Below are 22,111 nucleotides of genomic sequence, written 5' to 3' on the forward strand. Positions count from 1 at the left end.
CCCCCCGCCCCAGTGCCAGATTAAGGTCCACATGGGCCTGGAGCTGAAATTTACAAAAGGCTTAAACCCCATACTGTCTAAAAGAACATTGCACACACACAACACCTACAAGGTGAGCTGGCGAAGGTGGAACCAAATACAACAGATGCAACACAGTTTTGCCCTGTGCCAGCTCATTTTAACCCCTGCCTACCACCACAAACACACACACAGTACACACACACCGTACATATAGTTTGTAAAAGCACTGCCTAAAGATGGAGAAAATTTCAAATATCTTTGCACCAAATTCCCTAACCTCTCCGATGCTAAACTGAACTAAGGCATTTTTACAGGCCCTGACATTAGAAAGTTAATAAAAGATGAACATTTCGGGCATGTAATGAATATTGTGGAGCTTTCGGCGTGGACTTCGTTCAAACAAGTGATTTCAAAATTTTTAGGCAATGTCAAGGATCCAAACTTCAAAGAAATTGTCAGGGAAATGCTTAATAGTTACAGAAACCTTGGCTGCAATATGAGATTAAAAGGTAAATTTTTTTAGAATTTTCATATTGAGCATTTCCCGAATAATCTTGCAGACTACAATGAAGAACAGGGTGAACGGTTCCACCAAGACATTAAAGATGTAGAAAGAAGATACCAGGGTCGTTGGCTGACTACTGCTGGATGATACACAGAGACGACACAGAAAAGCTTATAAGCGAAAAGCGACAAAACTAAGTTTGAAGTAAAAGAAAACAAGATAAACGATTTTTTCAATAATTATGGTTTTGTTTCTATTATTGTTTGATTTTATTATTTAATTATGTAATTAAGAGAAAAACACAATGATATCATCTACACTTCGGATTTCACAATAAATAAAACTTTCTTAAAAATGTATGTAACCCCCTTATAGGTAAATGTGTTGTGGTAATTTTTTTAAATATACAGGTTGAGTCTCCCATATCCAAAATGCTTGGGACCAGGGGCATTTTGGATAACGGAATATTCCGTATTTTGGAATATTTGCATATCATAATGAAATATCTTGGGAATGGGGCCCAAATCTAAACACAGAATGCATTTATGTGTTATATCCACCTTATACACACATCCTGCAGGTAATTTTATACAATATTTTCATTAATTTTGTGGCTCAAGCAAAGTTTGTGTACATACATGAAATTCATTTGTTTCATATACACCTTATACACACAGCCTGAAGGTAATTTTATTCAATATTTTTAATAATTTGTGCCTTAGACAAAGTTTGTGTACTTTGAACCATCAAAAATCAAAGGTTTCATTATCTCAGTCATGCCAAAATTATGCCGTATTTCGGAATATTCCGTATTTTGGATATGGGAGACTCAACCTGTACTATTTATTGATGTACACAGGAGTATAAGTAAGAATATAAAAGTATTATTAAAAAAGCTTTCAATACCCTAAATTTCGCAGAACTGCGTTTTTTGCCAATCAATACATTGTCTTCAGTTTGTGGATTTTCCCCTGCTTGGACCACTGTCGGTATGTACTCACCAAGCCTTGACATTTTGGAGAATGCTGACCCAATCATGTGGCCAGAAAGAATTGTCCCTTATCAAAGTCACTCAATTTTTTACACCCGACCATATCTTCTGTATGCAACATGTCCACTTCGAGCATCTAATGTCATCTTACAGTCAAATATATCCGTGACCTTGGCATGCAATGGGAAAGTTAACGTAATTCGCTCGATATGAACGTGGTCATAATGGTTTGGCTCATGGGTTTATCTAACCCGTTACTTTTATTACATATTCTTTAGGCGGCTATAGAACAATGAGATCTTATTACTGTGCAGAGCTATAGCCAATGTCAAATAGAAGTAAACTGCTGTACGTTCCAGTCATGTTGACAAAACACATTCCACCTATGCCGATGGCTGGTAATTAAACAATAACATGTTAATATACTGTGTGAGTGAAGTATTAAAAGGCCCTCCATAATTCAGAGATGTCAATACAATCTGTAAATATATCAAAACAATTTATCATTTACATTAATGTCTTTTTACAATATTTAGAATATAGCTGCAAACCTATTTCGTCTATCACCTCATTGTAATGATTTTTGATTTCCTGTGTGAATTTTCTGATGTACAACAAGGGTTGATTTCTTTATAAAACTTTCCCCACACACAGAACATTGAAATGGTTTCTCACCTGTGTGAGTTCTCTGATGTATAACAAGCTCTGATCTCTGTCTAAAACATTTCCCACACTCAGAGCATGAAAACGGCTTCTCGCCTGTGTGACGTCTCCGATGTGTAACGAGAGCGCATTTATGTGTAAAACTTCTCCCACACTCAGAGCATGAAAATGGCTTCTCACCTGTGTGACGTCTCTGATGTGTAACAAGAACTGTTTTCTGTGCAAAACCTTTCCCACACTCAGAACACAGAAATGGCTTCTCACCTGAGTGAGTTCTCTGATGTAAAACCAGATCTGATTTCATTGTAAAACATTTCTCACAGTCAGAACATGGAAATGGCTTCTCACCCTTATGATTTCTCTGATGTGAAACTAGAGCTGGTTTCTGTGTAAAACATTTCCCACACTCAGAGCATGAAAACGGCTTCTCACCCGTGTGAGTTCTCTGATGTGTAACTAGAGCTGTTTTCTGTCTAAAACATTTCCCACACTCAGAGCATGGAAATGGTTTCTCACCCGTGTGAATTCTCTGGTGATTAACAATATCTGATTTCTTAGCAAAACCTTTTCCACAGTCGGAACAAGAGAACGGTTTCTCACCTGTGTGTGCTCTAAGATGTCTAGCAAGATGTGATGTCTGTGAGAAACGTTTTCCACACTGTGAGCACGGAAAAGGTTTCTCACCTGTGTGACTTCTCTGATGTATAACAAAGACTGAATGGTGTAAGAAACATTTACCACATTCAGAACAGGGAAACATTTTAGCGCTTGTAGGACTTGTTCTTTGTGTTACAACATCTAAATTATCAGCAGAACAATCTTTATGATTAGAGGGAGCAGATGAATCTTCACTGTCAAACACTGGAAGTATATTTAGTGTAATAGGGTATTGTCCTGGAGAATCATGCTTGATGTTATCTTCTGTTTTAAAATCTGAAGACAACAGGAGATGTCCATCCGAGGTATTCTTGCTTTTGCATCCATCTGCTGGAAATAAAATACATATTTGGCAATAGATATTTTATTTCTGCATTGAGTAAAAGTTCATACTATGGGGGGAATTAGCTTGCGCAGCCCCATAGGAGCCTCTAGCGCTGTGGGCGCCGCTCTAACTAGCAAATACGGTAGAGGCGCCTTTGCGGATTTCTGCTTGCACCTCCTGAGGTCACAAGCAGAAATCGGAATAAACACTAAAGTAAACCCTGTCTGAGATCACACCCATTGACCGCGACTTAGCTAATTTAATGGCTTAACACGTGCTTTCTAACATGTACAATCCAAAATTATTTGGCTCTTTTGATGAGATAAAAAATTCTATCTAACTGGCTGACAGGACAATCAGCGTCCTGGCTGTTGATTGACAACCAGGGCACTCACAGCCAATCAGCGGGCAGTTACGATAGTAGCCGCCGCTGATTGGCTGGCGGTCTACAAGTGCAGGAAACCTTGTGGGTCCTGTCACTTGTGGAGAAGAGCTGCACGTGTTTACACGTACAGCTCTTGTGTGTCTGGTACGGCATGGGACAATGCTGTTTGGTTTTATAAATGCCCGGGAGAAGATAACCGACCTGCGCCAAGGGGTAAGTATTTTTTTTGTGATATATCAAACTAATCAGCATAGTCTCCTGGTGCGTCCTAGTCGCCTCGCATTGCTATTTTCTGAGTTTTTTGGGGGGGAAAAAAAAAAAAGATTGACACTAGGAGAGTTTCACAGGACCTGGCGGCTCTCTCACACCCGGCATTCCGTGCTGCATGGCAAATTGATACTAGATGAGGAAGAATACATCTGTAGGTAGACGACACACAAGTACAAGAGATCTCAGAATAGCTTGTTCATTAATCCAAGGAAGACCGTCAGGGTATTGCAGAGCCAGAAGGGTATCACCAAGTATTCGAAGTGCCCATCCCATGTGTTAAAAGTGGTTTTCCACTTATCTCCTTGTCAAATCCAAATAAGTTTGTGGGCCTTCCTCTAGCCTAGTTGCTGAAGACAGTGGCCTTTTCAGGGGCTCGACTAATTGCGAAATGAGTGGAATGGGGACACATTTTTAATGGTTAGGGCATTGAGTCCGCTGTAGTTGATGCAAGGACGGAGCGCTCCATCCTTCATGGCTACAAGGAAACACTCAGCTTTGGTGGGTGATTTGGACCTTCGAATAATACCCCTCAGCAGGCTCTCCTGGAAGAGGCCTGGGTATCCTGGTAAAGTGTGCTCTACCCAGCTGAGTTTCTCATATTGGTCATAAGGTGGTTGGTATGGGTTGCCCAGTTGGGTGACAGGTCCTGGAACCCTCCTCTCTCAGCTGACCTTTTGGTCAGTCAGAAGTCACACTTGATGAATTCAGCAATCATGCTATCTAGTGGCTGTGGATCTCTGGGTGCTAGGGCATCCTTGATATAGTCTGCCAATTCCTTTCAAATGATGGCTAGGAGTGCTTAGTCAGTCCATGACAGCTCGGAGGACAGACGACCTCATTTAGACCCGGTCGCAAGCGCTGAGCGCTCGCAACTGTGTCGATGTTTAGGCCCTGCGCCCACACAAGCCCCGGAGCGAGAGAGAAATTCTCTTGCCCTGGGGCCCGCTACCAACGTGGCAGCTGTCGATGTTGATCGGCAGCTCGCCCCATTTGATAGGCGGGCCGGGGGGGGGGGGGTGGCTGAACAAACTGAGGAGTTCCTTAAGGAACGCATGCCGTTTGTGGGCAGCCGCACTGACATCAGCAGTGATGTCAATGGGGAGCTTCCTGCTCGATCAGAGCAGGAAGCTCCCTGGGGCTTGCGGTTGCCGAGACCCAACCTTAGAGTCTCGTCGCAAGCCGTGATGGTCTTGACCATCGCGACCATCAACCTGGTTGGTCGCTAAAGCTGTGGGTGGTAACCCACACCTTAGCTAGCGACCAGGATGCCGCACTTGAAAAATCAAGCGGCCGCCCTCATTCAGAGCGAGCGCTCGCTTCTTGCGACCGCCTCTGAATGAGGGCCAGAGTCTGGAATTGGAGGACATACTCTCCCACTCTCAGAAAATAAATCACAGGAATACTTCTAAGTGAATCGATACTTGATGGAGGAATCCCCAGCAACCACTTGGGTCCCCTATATATACACCCTTAGGTTGGGGATCCATAAGTGGCTGGACATTGTCCTGTCCAACCAAGGCATAAGGCTGGCAGGCGGAACTGTTGATTTCCCAGAGGGTGTTAGGAGTTGGTGGAATTCATGAAGATGATGTGACATGTCCTGCGTTTGGTTGTTTGCTTGGTTGTCCACCTTTCCAATGAGGGCTTGCAGGAGATCAATTTCAAATAGAGTTCTGGCCATAAGCAAGGCCTGAGTATTTTGTGAAGCGTTGCGATTTTGCTTCTATGGGGGAACATACTGAAAGAGATATAGCTGCGATACTCCAAGAGGTGGTAGTTTGGTAGTGTGCAATACCGCACACAGATACGTTGGCACAGTCTGTACAGCGCATAACGTACAAGGAGGAAAGCAGTAGTCTAATAAAGAGTTTTGGGTCAGGATGGTCTTTACTGAGTAATTACCTAGTCTGGCCTCCCTTCTTCTTGGGCATCCCTCTAGCAGGTGATCAGAGACAGCACAGAACAAACATAGTTTGTCCTTAAGATGGCGCTTCCGCTCCTATTGGGCAATATGTACTCTACCGAGCTACATGGGTTCCTCGTATTGGTCACAAAATGGTTGGTACAGTGGTGCCCGTTTGGGTGACATGTTCTGAAACCCTCCTCAGCTGCCCTTTCGTTGTTGATGGTCTCCTTCCATCAACAACAAAAGGGCAGCTGAGGAGGGTTTCAGAACATGTCACATGGGGTTGGGGATCCATAGGTGGCTGGACACTGCCCTAAGAAACGGAGAAGGGCATGCAGGTGAATCTATTAAATTCCCAGAGGGTGTTAGAAAGAGTTGGTGGAATTCATCCAGAGGATGAGACATGTCCTGCTGACACAGTGGGCCTGATTCAGACCCGGTAGCAAGCGCTCAGCGTCCGCAACCGGGTCGTTTTTTGCCCACTGGGCATGCGCACGACGGAGCCGGCTCCGACGGGTCTCGCACCAAAGGGGGTGAGCTGTCGATGGTGATTGACAGCTCGCCCCGTTTGTTAGGCGGGCAGGGGGGTGGCTGGCCAAACAGGCGTTCCCGTAGGAACGCCTGCTGTTTTGGGGCGGCCCCACTGACATCACCAGTGATGTCAGTGGGAGAGCTTCCGGCTCTATTAGAGCCAGCTCTCTGGGGCTTGCGGCCACAAGACCCTACCACTAGGGTCTCGTCGCAAGCCCAATGGTCTTGACTATCGCCCTGGCCGCTCGCAATAGCTGTGGGTGGTCGCCAACAGCTATGCGAGCGGCCAGGGGGCTGAACAAAGAAAAAACACCCTGATTCAGAGCGAGCACTCATTCAGAGCGTCCATCTCTGAATCAGGTCCAGTATTATTTGCATTTGGTTGTTTGCTTGGTTATCCACCCTTCCAGTAAGAGCTTGCAGTAGACTCATTGCGAATGGAGTTCCGGCCGTAGTCATGGTGTGAATATTCCTTCAAGTCTTGCAATACTTCAAGAGGTACAATACGTTATACGGAGGTATTGGCACTGCTGGAACATCGTGCAGAGGCAAGGATGTGTTGGCACTGTGGGAACAGCGCAGCATGTAGCGTGCAATGTGATACACTGAGTAGATGCAATAATCCTGGAGATCAACACCAGATAGGGAATGTATCAAAGTACTCACATGCATATGGATCATACATGCAAAGAGTTAAAAATTTACACAACCAAGAAAACTATATTGGAAAAGAGGAGAACTTACCTTAGTATCAGGCATCAGGCACCATGCAGTTAATCTTTTTCCTCCCAGGATGCACTGGTCCCCCTCCATACCCCGCCTCCCAGCCAGGGCACTACTCAGTTTAGTAGCAAGTCAGAGGCCGGAGGAGAGTACTGTGAGAGAGAGAAGGAAGTCCGGAACATACAAGAATCACATTCTTGCTAGGAAGGAGACAGAGACTGTAGACCGGACAACCTCATAGCTCCCGTACAGAGCGTAAGGACGGATGCCTTGTGGACCCTAAGGACCTCATAGAAAGGGAGATAACTAAGGTAAGTTCTTACCATCTCTCCTCTTTTCTACTACGGGTTCCTTAGGGTCCACAGGTGACCTTGGGGATGTCCCAAAGCAGTTCCCCCTAAGGGTGGGTACACTCCTGTACAGAAAGGAGGAACTGCCACCCAAAGGAAGCATCCTGAGAGGCGAAGGTATCAAATGAATAATACCTCACAAAGGTCTGGACTGAAGACCAGGTGGCTGCCTTACAAAGCTGAACCGCTGAGGCGACACGCTGAGCTGCCCATGAAGGGCCCACAGACCTCGTAGAATGAGCAGATACAGAAGTCGGAGGTGGAAGGCCCTCCCTAGAGTAAGCCTCCGACAAAGCCAACGTGCCAAAGTCTGTTTAGTGGCAGGCCAACCCTTTTTATGGAACCCAAAAAGGACAAAGAGAGAGTCCGACTTCCTGTAGGACCCAGAACGGTCCACATAAACACGGAGGGCTCGCACCACATCCAAAGAGGCCTCCCCTGCTGAAAGACCCGGCCCAAGAAAGGCCGGAACCACAATTTCCTCATTAATGTGGAAACTTGTCACCACTTTAGGAAGGAAAGCAGGGCGAGTTCGCAGAACAGCCCTGTCCTGGTGGAACACCAGATATGGAGAGCGACACGAAAGGGCTCCCAAATCTGACACTCTTCTAGCTGAAGCAATAGCCAGAACGTAAGCCATTTCAAATCCACTGATTCCAGTGGTTCAAAAGGTGGGTCCTTCAAGGCCCGAAGGACAAACGCCAAATCTCAAGGCTCCACCGGAGGCACAAAGGGTGGCTGAATTCGCAGCACACCTTGTAAAAAGGTGCGCACATCCTGCAGTCGCAATCCGTCTCTGAAACCACACAGACAGGGCCGAGATCTGTACCTTCAGGGAAGCCAGTCGGAGTCCTAGGTCCAGGCCTGCCTGGAGGAAAGCCAGTATCCTGGAAATCCTAAACATCCGAGGATCATAATCCCTTAGGGGTGCACCACTGAAAGTAGGAGTGCCACACTCTGTGGTAAATCCTGGCAGAGGCTGGCTTCCGTGCACTCATCAAGGTGTTAACCACCGCACCAGAGAAGCCCTTTGACCTTAAGAAGGATGTCTCAAGAGCCATGCCGTCAAAGCCAAGCGACGCAGATCCGGGTGAAGGCAGGGACCCTGTGGCAACAGGTCCTGACGCAACAACCACGGAGTGTCTATCGACAGACTCTGAAGGTCTGAGTACCAGTGCCTCCTTGGCCACGCCGGAGCCACCAGCAGGAGCCTGCATCCTTCCTGCTTGAACTTCCTGAGTACGTGAGGAAGAAGGAACACCGGAGGAAAAAGGTACGCAAACCGAAAGGTCCACCTGACCGATAGAGCATCGACTAACAGAGCGCCTGCGTCTCTTGTCCTCGATCCGTACCTCGGTAGCTTGTAATTGTGTCGGGAGGCCATTAGGTCCACGTCCGGAACACCCCATCTGTCCAGGAGTTGAAATACCTCTTGGTGAAGAGACCACTCCCCTGAATGCATGTTGTGACGGCTGAGGAAGTCCGCTTCCCAATTGAGGACTCCGGATATGAACACTGCCGATATGGCCGGCAGATGGTCTACCGCCCATGTCAGGATGCGTGACACTTCTCGCATAGCCGCCTGACTTCGAGTCCCTCCCTGGTGGTTGATGTATGCCACCGTTGTGGCGTTGTCTGACTGAACCTGCACAGGTCTTCCTTGTAGGATGTGTCTTGCTCTTTGAAGAGCCAGGAAGACCGCCCTTAGTTCCAATATATTGATTGGAAGGACGGCTTCCTCTTGCGTCCACCGACCCTGAAAAGAGTGGGGACCTGACACTGCACGTCAACCCCGCAGACTGGCATCCGTTGTCAGTAGGGTCCAGTCCGGTATCCAAAAAGGGCGGCCCTGGATGAGATGCTGAGTCTGCAGCCACCAAGCCAGGGATAACCTGACTTCCGGGGAGAGCACCATTGTCTGTGCCTTAAATTTCCGAGGTGATCTGTCCCATCGGGCAAGAATCAATGTCTGCAGAGGCCTCAAATGAAATTGTGCATACTCCACCATGTCGATTGTTGACACCATCGACCCCAGCAATTGCATTACTGCATGCACAGAGACCTGGCGACTGTGGAGACATCTGCGTACCCGCGTCTGTAACACAGAGATCTTGTCTGACATCAGGAAAATCCTTTGCTGCTGCGAATCCAATAGAGCTCCTAGATGCAGCATCCTCTGCGACGGAATTAGAGACGACTTGTCCCAATTTATGACCCATCCATGCGACTGAAGCACCGAGATGGTCACCTGGAGGTGATGGAGAATTACCTCTGGAGATCCTGCCAGGAGCAACAGATCGTCCAGATATGGTAATAGGTGAATCCCCTGCAGCCGCAGATGGGACGCCATCACTGCCATCATTTTTGTAAATACCCGAGGGGCCGTGGATAGGCCAAAGGGTAACGCCTGGAACTGGAAGTGTTGCACAGCGAACCTGAGAAACCGTTGATGCGAAGCCGCAATCGGGATATGCAGATAGGCATCCCTGATGTCCAGGGATACCATGAAATCCCCCGCTTCCATAGCCAGTATGATAGTACGTAGCGTCTCCATCCGGAAACGAGGAACCCTGAGGAACCTGTTTAGGCACTTGAGGTTCAGGATAGGGCGGTAGGTCCCATTGGGCTTTTTCTCCAAAAACAAGTTGGAATAAAACCCCATAACCCGCTGGGGCTCTGGTACTGGGACAATCACTCCTGCCTTGCGCAGGGAACATACCGCCTCCTGTATCGATAAGGCTTTGTCCTTGTTGGAGACGTCCGAATTGAAGAGGGCATAACCCAGAGAGACCACCTCTCTTACCCAGGCATTTGTTGTGGTTTGATGCCAGTAGTGGGCAAACTGAAGAAGTCGGCCTCCCACTGTGGGGTCCCCCAAAGGGAGGCCCGTCTCGTCATGCTGTGGACTTGACGTCCGGTTTAGAGGCTGGACTCCTTGTACTCCAAGCTTGCTTTTTGGGTCTGCTAGTCTTCCTGACCGCCGTCTGCTTGGGAAATGACTGGCTTTTAAGCCTATTCTGCGCTCTGTAGGGCCGAAAGGATGAAGTTCGGGAACCAGAGGGGACTGAGGCTGATGGGAGGCGAGCCGACTTGGCCGCTGTCAAAGTGTCCACGATCTTGTCTAGATGTGGGCCAAACAATACCTTCCCATTGTAGGGTAAAACTTCCATTCCCTTTTTAGAGTCTGCATCCGCCCTCCAGAACCGGAGCCATAAGGACCTGCGCGTTGTGACAGCCGCGGCTAACACTCTGGAGGATAACAGGCTGACATCTAGAGCTGCCTCATTCATATAGGTAGCCGAGTCACGTATCTTGCCCACCAGCGACAGCTGGTCCTCTGAAGCATCAGGAGACAGGGACTACTCCAACAGATCTGCCCAGGATTCCACGGCCCTAGCTACCCAAGAGATAGCCATAGACGGTCTGGCCACTGCTCCTGACAAGGAGTAAATGGACTTTAGGCAGTTTTCCACCTTCCGGTCAGTTGAGTCCTTTACGGACGCAATGGAAGGCATAGGTAAGGTCACACTTCTGACTAAGCGTGTTACATGGGAGTCCACTACAGGAGGTGAAACCAACTTCTTGAAGTACTCCTCAGGAAAGGGGTATGCATTGACCAGACGCTTTTGCGGCTGGAACCGCCTCGCCTCGCCGAAACCTTCCACGCCTCCTCCAGATGATCCACTAGCCGATCTGACAGAGGGAAAATGGCTGTAGTACTTTTAACCCTCTTAAACAAGGGGTATTTAGATTTAACAGCCGGAGGGGGATCTTCCTCCTCAATGACCAACACCTCTTTTACTGCACGGACCAGGCCCGGAATGTAAACACTGAACTTGTGCTGCTCATCCCTTGGGGATAGTCAAGTACCCCATCGTCTTCGGACTACATAGGGATGGCGTGGAGACACAGACAGCCTTTTTGCCAGCACCCTAGGGGTCCTTGATAGTGAGTCAGGGTCAGAGCCTGCAGACAGGTTGACCTGAGACCCCTGTGGTACATTAACCACCTGTGGTGCCAACTGGATCTGCGGCACAGGAGCCAGAACCAGCGGTTGCTGTGAAGACCCCACTTGGGGGATTACAGGGGGCACAGTCATGCGAACCATAAGCGTCTGCAGTGCCTGAACAAAGCACGCCCACGGGGGTTCTTGCGCAGTCCCAAGGACTGAAAAGGGACCTGGAAGTACATAACACCTACCGCATAAGCCCTCACGCAGCACATCAGTCTCCCCGATGCCCGCAGCACAACGCACACAAGACTGCAAAGCGGGGATTGACACCCGGGTATTATCCTCACCGCTGGACATGGTGAAAGGATATATATATACAGGTAAACTGTTTGTGACCTAACCAGACCTGGACAGCAAGTCCGAGTTAAACGGAAAAATAGTGTACAGCAATAGTTATAGTAGAAAGTAAAGCAGACACATTCAGATGCTAGCAACAGTCACAAACAGTGCAGGAGAAAAACTACACACTACCTGGCACTTTAAATTAAGTCTTAAAGACTGAAAGGGTTAAAAATGCTGCAAATCAACTTCAAAACCAAAGGGTTAATGAAGGCTGCAACTACATACCAGACCTGGGAATCAGAGTATGTAGGGGGATACAGGACACCAGCTACTCACCTCTGCCTGGGGAAAATGGCCACCAAACGCTTGCTGTGGGGTGATGCCTGCAGGAGGAGTCCACTGCAGCATGTCCTGAGAGCAGAGCAAAGGCGCGCTGAGGGGGGGGAGGGGCCGGCTGCTGTGCAGGCGTGCCATCTCCCCCGGCCAGGCTGAGATCCTCCTCCAGAGCCCGGCGGTTTACTTGTCCCCGGTGGTCTAGTGGACGCCGGGGTATGGGGGCCGAGCGTCACTGCTGACTGGCGCCGGGCGTCCCCTACCCGGTGCTAACAGGCTGCCCTGCGGCGGTTCCATCACCTTGGATACCGCGCGCAGCATTCTATCTAACCTCCCGCCCCCCAGCTGTGCAGCCTTGGAAGCCGGCATGTCCCGCTAGCAGGGCCATGCCGCTCCCTGCCGAGACTCACGGCACAGTGCCGGGACGCAGCTCCAGCGGGTGAGGGGGGGGGGGGGGTGTAGGAGCGGCGGTCCTGACTTCCGCTGGACTGTCAGGGCTGCAGCTCATCCCGCTGACTCCAGTCAGCAGAAATGTTCTTCAGGGGCTCTTTTGATAGCCCCCCTGCAAAGCAACCTCTCCGGCCAGGGCACCACACTAAACTGAGTAATGCCCTGGCTGGGAGGTGGGGTATGGAGGGGGACCAGTGCTTCCTGGGAGGAAAAAGATTAACTGCATGGTGCCCGATGCCTACGTCATCCACCTATACCCCAAGGTCACCTGTGGACCCTAAGGAACCCGTTGTAGAAAGAATAGTTCTTGGAGCAGGAGCATTTATGTAGACACAATTGATACTCTGCAGAAATTCACTGAGCTGGTTTATATAGTGACTGATTGATAAGTGATTTCCCTCATCTGAGAGAGGTGTCATGTCATCTCTAGCTTGAGGCTGAACCCAGATGGCTTCTGTTAAGGATTTTAATTGAGAAGTCCAGCAATTGGAAACCTGCTAAGTGATGGAGGCAGGCTAGTGATGTCCAATACTGCTGGTCATATCTCTGGGCTGGCAACACACAGTGACATGATGTGAGGGGGAGAGCAGGAGTCTAATAGGGGCTGATGGCTCCTGATGTATGAGAAACACCAGAGAGTGTGGGGAGGAGACAGGTCAGATCTCTGGGCTGGTAACACACAGTGACATGATGTGAGTAGGAGAGCAGGAGTATAATAGGGGCTAATGGCTCCTGATGTATGAGATATACCAGAGTGTGAGAGGAGGAGACTGGTCAGATCTCTGGACTGGTAACACACAGTGACATGATGTGAGGAGAGCAGGAGTATAATAAGGGCAGATGGCTCCTGATGTATGAGATACACAGAGAGTGTGGGGAGGAGACTGGTCAGATCTCTGGACTGGTACCACACAGTGACATGATGTGAGGGGGAGAGCAGGAGTATAATAAGGGCAGATGGCTCCTGATGTATGAGATACACAGAGAGTGTGGGGAGGAGACTGGTCAGATCTCTGGACTGGTACCACACAGTGACATGATGTGAGGGGGAGAGCAGGAGTATAATAGGGGCTGATGGATCCTGATGTATGAGATATACCAGAGAGTGTGAGGAGGAGACTGGTCAGGTCTCTGGGCTGGTAACACACAGTGACATGATGTGAGTAGGAGAGCAGGAGTATAATAGGGGCTAATGGCTCCTGATGTATGAGATATACCAGAGTGTGAGAGGAGGAGACTGGTCAGATCTCTGGACTGGTAACACACAGTGACATGATGTGAGGAGGAGAGCAGGAGTATAATAAGGGCAGATGGCTCCTGATGTATGAGATACACAGAGAGTGTGGGGAGGAGACTGGTCAGATCTCTGGACTGGTACCACACAGTGACATGATGTGAGGGGGAGAGCAGGAGTATAATAAGGGCAGATGGCTCCTGATGTATGAGATACACAGAGAGTGTGGGGAGGAGACTGGTCAGATCTCTGGACTGGTACCACACAGTGACATGATGTGAGGGGGAGAGCAGGAGTATAATAGGGGCTGATGGATCCTGATGTATGAGATATACCAGAGAGTGTGAGGAGGAGACTGGTCAGGTCTCTGGGCTGGTAACACACAGTGACATGATGTGAGTAGGAGAGCAGGAGTATAATAGGGGCTAATGGCTCCTGATGTATGAGATATACCAGAGTGTGAGAGGAGGAGACTGGTCAGATCTCTGGACTGGTAACACACAGTGACATGATGTGAGGAGGAGAGCAGGAGTATAATAAGGGCAGATGGCTCCTGATGTATGAGATACACAGAGAGTGTGGGGAGGAGACTGGTCAGATCTCTGGACTGGTACCACACAGTGACATGATGTGAGGGCGAGAGCAGGAGTATAATAAGGGCAGATGGCTCCTGATGTATGAGATACACAGAGAGTGTGGGGAGGAGACTGGTCAGATCTCTGGACTGGTACCACACAGTGACATGATGTGAGGAGGAGAGCAGGAGTATAATAGGGGCTGATGGCTCCTGATGTATGAGATACACAGAGAGTGTGGGGAGGAGACTGGTCAGATCTCTGGGCTGGTAACACACAGTGACATGATGTGAGGAGGAGAGCAGGAGTATAATAGGGGCTGATGGCTCCTGATGTATGAGAAACACCAGAGAGTGTGGGGAGGAGACTGGTCAAATCTCTGGACTGGTAACACACAGTGACATGATGTGAGGGGGGGAGCAGGAGTATAATAGGGGCTGATGGCTCCTGATGTATGAGATACCCCAGAGAGTGTGAGGAGGAGACTGGTCAGATCTCTGGGCTGGTAACACACAGTGACATGATGTGAGGGGGGGAGCAGGAGTATAATAGGGGCTGATGGCTCCTGACTCCCCCACTGGGCAGATAACTTTCCCTCAATAGTCTGTAGTGATGGAGGAGGGTGTAGGAAAGATTGCTGTAGTGACTGAACAAGGAGAATGTGTGGTATATTTACTAAAGTGAGAGTTTTTAGAATAGAGATGGTGCCCATAGCAACCAATTATATTCTACTTAACATTTAACTAGCACCTTCTAGAATATAATAGCTAGAAACTGATTGGTTCAGTGGGCAACATCTCCACTTCTAAAAACTCTCACTTTAGTAAATATACCACTGTGACTCTGTTCTGTACTTAGTGATTATTACTCACCTGTGCTGATACCTGTAGGGATTTCCTCCTCCTTACACTTATGATCACCCATCATATACATCTCTTCTCCCTGTATATCTTCTATTTTAATATTAATCCGGTCTTCACCCTAAGTAGCCCAAACACAAATTGATATTAAAGAATAAGATCTGTCTAAGACATGTATAACTTGTAATTTAGTGCAGAGTCATTCTTAGAATTGGTGAGACCCCCCCAATCCCACCTACCTGATCCTCCTGTGGGACACTGTGATTCTCCTCTGTATCATCCTGGGAATATAGAGGACGGGGACATCTCTCTGGGGTATTCCTGTTACTGGCCCCATCTGTAGGAGACACACAGTGACTGATTACATTGTATATATGTGATTATCAGATGATGTGCATCTAAGTGGACAGTAGGACTACTCTCTGCATTGTGGATGGAGTTCTGGCCATGGTCATCGCCTGAGCATTCTGTGAAGCCTTGGGAATTTGCTTCAATGGGTGGAGATGGGTGGGGGGGGGGGGGGAGAACACTCTGAAAAAAGTACAGCTGCGATACTCTGAGAGGTAGTAGTTTGATAGCGTGCCATATGGTACATAGATACGTTGACACTGTTTGTAAAGCGCGCAACCTGCAATAAGGTCCACAGGAGTGTGGAAACAGCATATTGTGTGCAAAAAGGTCCACAGAGGTGTTGTTATGGTTTGCACAGCAAGTAGCGTGCACTGAGAAGCACAGATGTGTTGGCACTGTGGGTACAGTGCATTGCATGCAATGAGAAGCACGGATGTGTTGAAACAGCGCTTATTGTGCAATGATATACACGAAGTATAGCCAATAACCCTGGAGCTAAAAAACAGACATTGAACGTATCAAAAGTGCACACATGCACATAGATCATAATTGCAAACAGGTACAAATTGACAACAAAATACACTGGTGTGGAGAGTAACACCCTCAACGCACTTAACCAAGGATCCCAGCCAGATATGCTGCTGTCGAGACCGAAGACCAGAGTTGAAACAACACTGGAAGCAAACTATATTGGAAAAAATAGTTCTTAGAGCAGGAATTCTTGTAGAATTAGAGAATGCTGCAGTGACTGAACAAGGAGAATATGTGACTGTTCTGTACTAAGTGATTATTACTCACCTGTGCTGATAGCTGTAGGGATTTCCTCCTCCTTACACCTATGATCACTCCACACATACGTCTCTTCTCCCTGTATATCTTCTATTTTAATATTAATCCGGTCTTCACCCTAAGTAGCTCAAACACAAATTGATATTAAAGGATAAGATCTGTCATAGACATGTATAACTTCTCTACGTGTCACTTAATCCTTTTTGTGTGTTTAATCATTTTTAGAAGTGATGAGACCCTGAGATCCACCTACCTGACCCTCCTGTGGGACACGGAGATTCTCCTCTCTATCATCCTGGGAATAAAGAGGACGGGGACATCTCTCTGGGGTATTCCTGTTACTGGCCCCATCTGTAGGAGACACATAGTGACTGAGTACATTGTATATATGTGATTAACCAGATGTGTATCTAGGTGGACAGCAGGACTAATCACTGTTTTGCAATTATGATCTTTTGAATCTAAGGCAGCACAAAGAGCCGTACAAGGTGTAAACATAATGTAAAATTACACAGCATACACAAGGTTCACAACAGTAAAACCACAGACCTCAAATACATACACATAAAAACCACAGGGCCTGATTCAGTGATGGACGCAGGTCACGTCGCTGGTGGGGCTTCGGACACAGCAGCGATGTCAAAATATGCTAATACCGCAGGAGGAGTCTGATGGAGAAAGATGGCTACTGCCGGCATCACAGATCTGAGTGCTGCATCCTAAGATGCAGCATCAGATCATTTGCGAGACCAGCGCCCATTTGAGTAAGCTCGAGGGCACTCAGATTGTCCCTTGCAAGCTCCGTAGCTGAGGCCAGGAAGACGAAGACTCTGGCCTCAGCACCCCAAAAAAAATGAGGGCGCACAGACCCATTTTTTGGAACAGAGGCCAGCACCACTCCTACCCTGGCTCCGCACTGCTTGAATTGACACAGGATGGCACGGCTTGAAATGTATGCTTATCATCAGGTTTGCCAACATCTATGAATTCGTCCCACAGACTCTTAAAATCACAGACAGGATAGACTGGTACATAGGGAACAGATATAGGACAACTCGCAGTAGCTTTATAAGGCAAGTGGAGGTGAGTCGCAGGGAGGTTAAGATGATCCAGCACTCAATGAGCTCGTACCCACCATATGTGCCAACACTCAGTATCAGACTCACTGAGAAGGAACCAAAGCTAGGCAGCACCTATGGCATGGACACTGCAAGGGGAAACACAGCCCTGTCTTACATAGTAAAGGGAAGGGTTAAAAAGTTTTAGAGGTGACCTGGCAAGAAGAGCAGGTAAAAAAACAAAGTCTCCTCTCTTACCCAGTGATGTGAGGGGCCTGTGATTCTCCATCATAACATCCTTGTATAGACCCCTGTGTCCTTCTATATACTCCCACTCCTCCATGGAGAAATAGACAGTGACGTCCTCACACCTTATAGGGACCTGACACACACAATGATACAGTCATCACCCAGACACATCCCCCGGTGTTACTGTATAATGTCCCATTCCCAGCAGTCACCTCTCCAGTCATCACCCAGACACATCCCCTGGTGTTACTGTATAATGTCCCATTCCCAGCAGTCACCTCTCCAGTCATCACCCAGACACATCCCCTGGTGTTACTGTTTAATGTCCCATTCCCAGCAGTCACCTCTCCAGTCATCACGCAGACACATCCCCTGGTGTTACTGTATAATGTCCCATTCCCAGCAGTCACCTCTCCAGTCATCACCCAGACACATCCCCTGGTGTTACTGTATAATGTCCCATTCCCAGCAGTCACCTCTCCAGTCATCACCCAGACACGTCCCCTGGTGTTACTGTATAATGTCCCATTCCCAGCAGTCACCTCTCCAGTCATCACCCAGACACATCCCCTGGTGTTACTGTGTAATGTCCCATTCCCAGCAGTCACCTCTCCAGTCAGCAGCTGAATGATCTTGTTGGTAAGTTCCAGGATCTTCTGGTCATTGTCTCTCTGATGTATCAGTGAGTAAGGTGGAGGCACCGTGATGGGGCTATGGGTCCTGCTCAGTCCCTCTGACACACGGGGGTGGCCGCTGGGTGTCTCACACTCTCCTGATGTTTCATTTACCATTGTGTAAGACTGTTTATTGAGACAGACACAATCATTGATAACATTTCCAAAAATGCCCACCATTCCCATTAGGCCCCTGTGTTAGTAATGGAGATAAGAGTGATGTCACTGTGACACTTTCCAGAACCCCACACCGCCCTAGTGAGGTCCCTAAGAGTGATGTCACTGTAACACTCCCATACTCCCTCACCTCCCCAGTCAGTCCCTGTGTTAGTAATAGAGATAATAGTGATGTCACTGTGACACTCCCAGACTTCCTCAACTCTCCAGTCAAGTTCCTCTATTAGTAATAGTAAGAGTGATGTCATTGTGACACTCTCAGACTCCCCTCACCTCCCCAGTCAGGTCCCTGTGTTAGTAATAGATATAATAGTGATGTCACTGTGACACTCCCAGACTCCCTCACCTCCCCAGTCAGGTCCCTGTGTTAGTAATAGAGATAATAGTGATGTCACTGTGACACTCCCAGACTCCCTCACCTCCCCAGTCAGGTCCCTGTGTTAGTAATAGCGATAATAGTGATGTCACTGTGACACTCCCAGACTCCCTCACCTCCCCAGTCAGGTCCCTGTGTTAGTAATAGAGAAAATAGTGATGTCACTGTGACACTCCCAGATTCCCTCACCTCTCCAGTCAGGTCCCTGTGTTAGTAATAGAGATAATAGTGATGTTACTGTGATACTCCCAGACTCCCTCACCTCCCCAGTCAGGTCCCTGTGTTAGTAATAGAGATAATAGTGATGTCACTGTGACACTCCCAGACTTCCTCAACTCCCCAGTCAAGTTCCTCTATCAGTAACAGTAAGAGTGATGTCATTGTGACACTCTCAGACTCCCCACACCTCCCCAGTCAGGTCCCTGTGTTAGTAATAGAGATAATAGTGATGTCACTGTGACACTCCCAGACTTCCTCAACTCCCCAGTCAAGTTCCTCTATCAGTAACAGTAAGAGTGATGTCATTGTGACACTCTCAGACTCCCCACACCTCCCCAGTCAGGTCCCTGTGTTAGTTATAGATAATAGTGATGTCACTGTGACACTCCCAGACTCCCTCACCTTCCCAGTCAGGTCCCTGTGTTAGTAGTAGAGAGAATAGTGATGTCACTGTGACACTCCCAGACACCCTCACCTCCCCAGTCAGGTCCCTGTGTTAGTAATGGAGATAATAGTGATGTCACTGTGACACTCCCAGACTCCCTCACCTCTCCAGTCAGGTCCCTGTGTTAGTAATCGAGATAATAGTGATGTCACTGTGACACTTCCATGACCGCTCACCTCCCCAGTCAGGTCCCTGTGTTAGTAGTAGAGAGAATAGTGATGTCACTGTGACATTCCCAGACTCCCTCACCTCCCCAGTCAGGTCCCTGTGTTAATAATAGAGAAAATAGTGATGTCACTGTGACACTCCCAGATTCCCTCACCTCTCCAGTCAGGTCCCTGTGTTAGTAATAGAGATAATAGTGATGTTACTGTGACACTCCCAGACTCCCCCACCTCCCCAGTCAGATCCCTGTGTTAGTAATAGAGATAATGGTGATGTCACTGTGACACTCCCAGACTTCCTCAACTCCCCAGTCAAGTTCCTCTATTAGTAACAGTAAGAGTGATGTCATTGTGACACTCTCAGACTCCCCACACCTCCCCAGTCAGGTCCCTGTGTTAGTTATAGATAATAGTGATGTCACTGTGACACTCCCAGACTCCCTCACCTTCCCAGTCAGGTCCCTGTGTTAGTAGTAGAGAGAATAGTGATGTCACTGTGACACTCCCAGACACCCTCACCTCCCCAGTCAGGTCCCTGTGTTAGTAATAGAGATAATAGTGATGTCACTGTGACACTCCCAGACTCCCTCACCTCCCCAGTCAGGTCCCTGTGTTAGTAATAGAGAGAATAGTGATGTCACTGTGACACTCCCAGACTCCCTCACCTCCCCAGTCAGGTCCCTGTGTTAGTAATAGAGATAATAGTGATGTCACTGTGACACTCCCAGACTCCCTCAACTCCCCAGTCAAGTTCCTCTATTAGTAACAGTAAGAGTGATGTCATTGTGACACTCCCAGACTCCCTCACCTCCCCAGTCAGGTCCCTGTGTTAGTAATAGCGATAATAGTGATGTCACTGTGACACTCCCAGACTCCCTCACCTCCCCAGTCAGGTCCCTGTGTTAGTAATAGCGATAATAGTGATGTCACTGTGACACTCCCAGACTCCCTCACCTCCCCAGTCAGGTCCCTGTGTTAGTAATAGAGATAATAGTGATGTCACTGTGACACTCCCAGACTCCCTCACCTCCCCAGTCAGGTCCCTGTGTTAGTAATAGAGATAATAGTGATGTCACTGTGACACTCCTGTGACCGCTCACCTCCCCAGTAAGCAGGTAAATGATTTCCAGAGTGAGATTTAAGATGTTCTCAGTTATGTGTCTCCTGTCCTTTTCCATCTTGAAGACTATGAGAAAGTGCTCTGGTTCTGGTGACTGACCTGAGATGTCCTCTGTAGAACAGAAAATATACATCAATAAAATTGCAATCTTCTTTGTATCTATGTGGCCTGTGTATTATGTACCCATGGTCCTTCTCATGTGTCTGGCTGCACAGCATATAGGCAGTTTGTGTTTATACTATTTAGAAAGAATAGGCAAAACAAAACAATAAAGGCATTTTAAGTATATAAAGTCATATAACCCTGCTGGGTTTTCTGGCTGTGAGGAATTAGGCCCTAATAGCCAGGCTTTCATGAGTTATAGTCGAATTTCTCCTCGCATCCCCAGGCGGGTGCGAGAAGAAATCCTTTGCCCGCCCAAACAGCGCGGTGTACTGAATAGCTGCGGGAGCTATCTCCCTCAGCTATTCTACACTGAATTCCCCCCTATATCTGTATCTAGGAGTCTACATATAGATAAGTTTATATAGTTATTTATTTCTCTATGTATGCATATATCTACGGAGCTATCAATATGGGCCTGATTCAGAGATGGACGGATTTGCAGAGAGGCACACAAGCAGCTGTGCAATTCCGTCCATCTCAGATACAAATGCACTGCGACCAACGTCACAGGCTGGGATCACCATTGCTACCGATGATCTTATGGTCAGGCTGTGGGAGCTGAACATTCCTGTAGCCTGACTGGGTCCTGGTCGCTTAAGAGGCCAGGAATCTGCTCATTCCCTGACCTCGTCCCTCCCAGAAAACAGGGACGACATGCCCCCGCTTCTGGGAACGGTGATCAGGCACGCCCCCCAAACGCAGCAGCATTTTAATTATGCTGCGGCGTGGGAGAGTCAGTGAGCGAGATTGCAGGACCCAGTCTGCACATGCACAGAACAGGTCCTGCGCAGGCCCCTCAACATCAGAGATGTACAGTAAAATGTTGATTACTGTACATCTCTGAATCAGGACATATATATGAATTTATATAGGTATGGATTTATTTATGAGTCTACATAGGATATATATATATACACACGCATATATCCATAGAGCTGTCTATGCCTATATATATTAATGTATACAGGAGTCTATATAGCTATGTAGTGTATCCCTGCGCAGCTCTTGGTCAGTGACTGGATCATTACACCCTTTACCCCATTGCTAGCGGCGGCTGCTTCCAGTTCCCCTCACCCTCCACATGTACATACCCGGCTCCGACTGCGGAACCTCTTGTGTAAAGGTCGGTGACCCGCCCGAACTTTCGGACTTTTGCGTTCCAGCCGGGCCCAGGGCCACGTTTCCTGTCTCCGCCCCCTGACTTCCTACCAAGCCCCGCCCACCCTCTGTAACCTCTCTGCGTTCCATCGA

The 22,111-nt window shown here is 48.1% G+C and overlaps 2 protein-coding genes across 3 annotated transcripts; both read right to left on the bottom strand.

The window, feature by feature from the left end:
* Window positions 1-765: 765 nt before the first annotated feature.
* LOC148500728 (uncharacterized) lies at window positions 766-22,041 on the bottom strand. 2 transcript variants are annotated; one of them, XM_088451363.1, is made up of 9 exons: window positions 21,952-22,041; window positions 20,676-20,806; window positions 18,129-18,320; window positions 17,530-17,653; window positions 16,467-16,564; window positions 16,223-16,331; window positions 15,313-15,410; window positions 15,086-15,194; window positions 766-3,167 (listed from the first exon to the last, which is right to left on the bottom strand). In XM_088451363.1, the coding sequence occupies exons 2-9, from the start codon at window positions 20,751-20,753 to the stop codon at window positions 2,086-2,088; spliced, it is 1,890 nt and encodes a 629-aa protein (XP_088307489.1). In that variant the 5' UTR covers window positions 20,754-20,806; window positions 21,952-22,041; the 3' UTR covers window positions 766-2,085. The 2 variants fall into 2 exon arrangements, with proteins under 2 accessions (XP_088307489.1, XP_088307488.1); XM_088451362.1 differs by having other exon boundaries at window positions 766-3,164; window positions 21,952-22,034.
* Window positions 8,364-9,989, bottom strand: LOC148500729 (uncharacterized). The gene is made up of 2 exons (XM_088451419.1): window positions 9,417-9,989; window positions 8,364-9,083 (listed from the first exon to the last, which is right to left on the bottom strand). Exons 1-2 carry the CDS (start codon window positions 9,987-9,989, stop codon window positions 8,364-8,366), a joined length of 1,293 nt encoding a protein of 430 aa, XP_088307545.1.
* Window positions 22,042-22,111: the final 70 nt, after the last annotated feature.

Source organism: Taudactylus pleione, unplaced genomic scaffold (genome assembly GCF_031769625.1).
Source record: "Taudactylus pleione unplaced genomic scaffold, aTauple2 ptg000547l, whole genome shotgun sequence".
Lineage (NCBI taxonomy): Eukaryota > Metazoa > Chordata > Amphibia > Anura > Myobatrachidae > Taudactylus > Taudactylus pleione.

What these genes read in the sequence shown, in the direction of transcription:
- LOC148500729 (XM_088451419.1), bottom strand. Translation starts at nt 9,989, where the DNA reads ATGGGGTTTTATTCCAACTTGTTTTTGGAGAAAAAGCCCAATGGGACC. An exon ending in TCTCTGTGTTACAGACGCGG is followed by an intron (nt 9,084 to 9,416) that starts GTACGCAGATGT and finishes CACTCTTTTCAG; the next exon opens with GGTCGGTGGACGCAAGAGGA.
- LOC148500728 (XM_088451363.1), bottom strand. Translation starts at nt 20,753, where the DNA reads ATGGAAAAGGACAGGAGACACATAACTGAGAACATCTTAAATCTCACT. An exon ending in TTTACCTGCTTACTGGGGAG is followed by an intron (nt 18,321 to 20,675) that starts GTGAGCGGTCAC and finishes CTCAATAAACAG; the next exon opens with TCTTACACAATGGTAAATGA. An exon ending in CCCTACAGGTATCAGCACAG is followed by an intron (nt 3,168 to 15,085) that starts GTGAGTAATAAT and finishes TTTTATTTCCAG; the next exon opens with CAGATGGATGCAAAAGCAAG.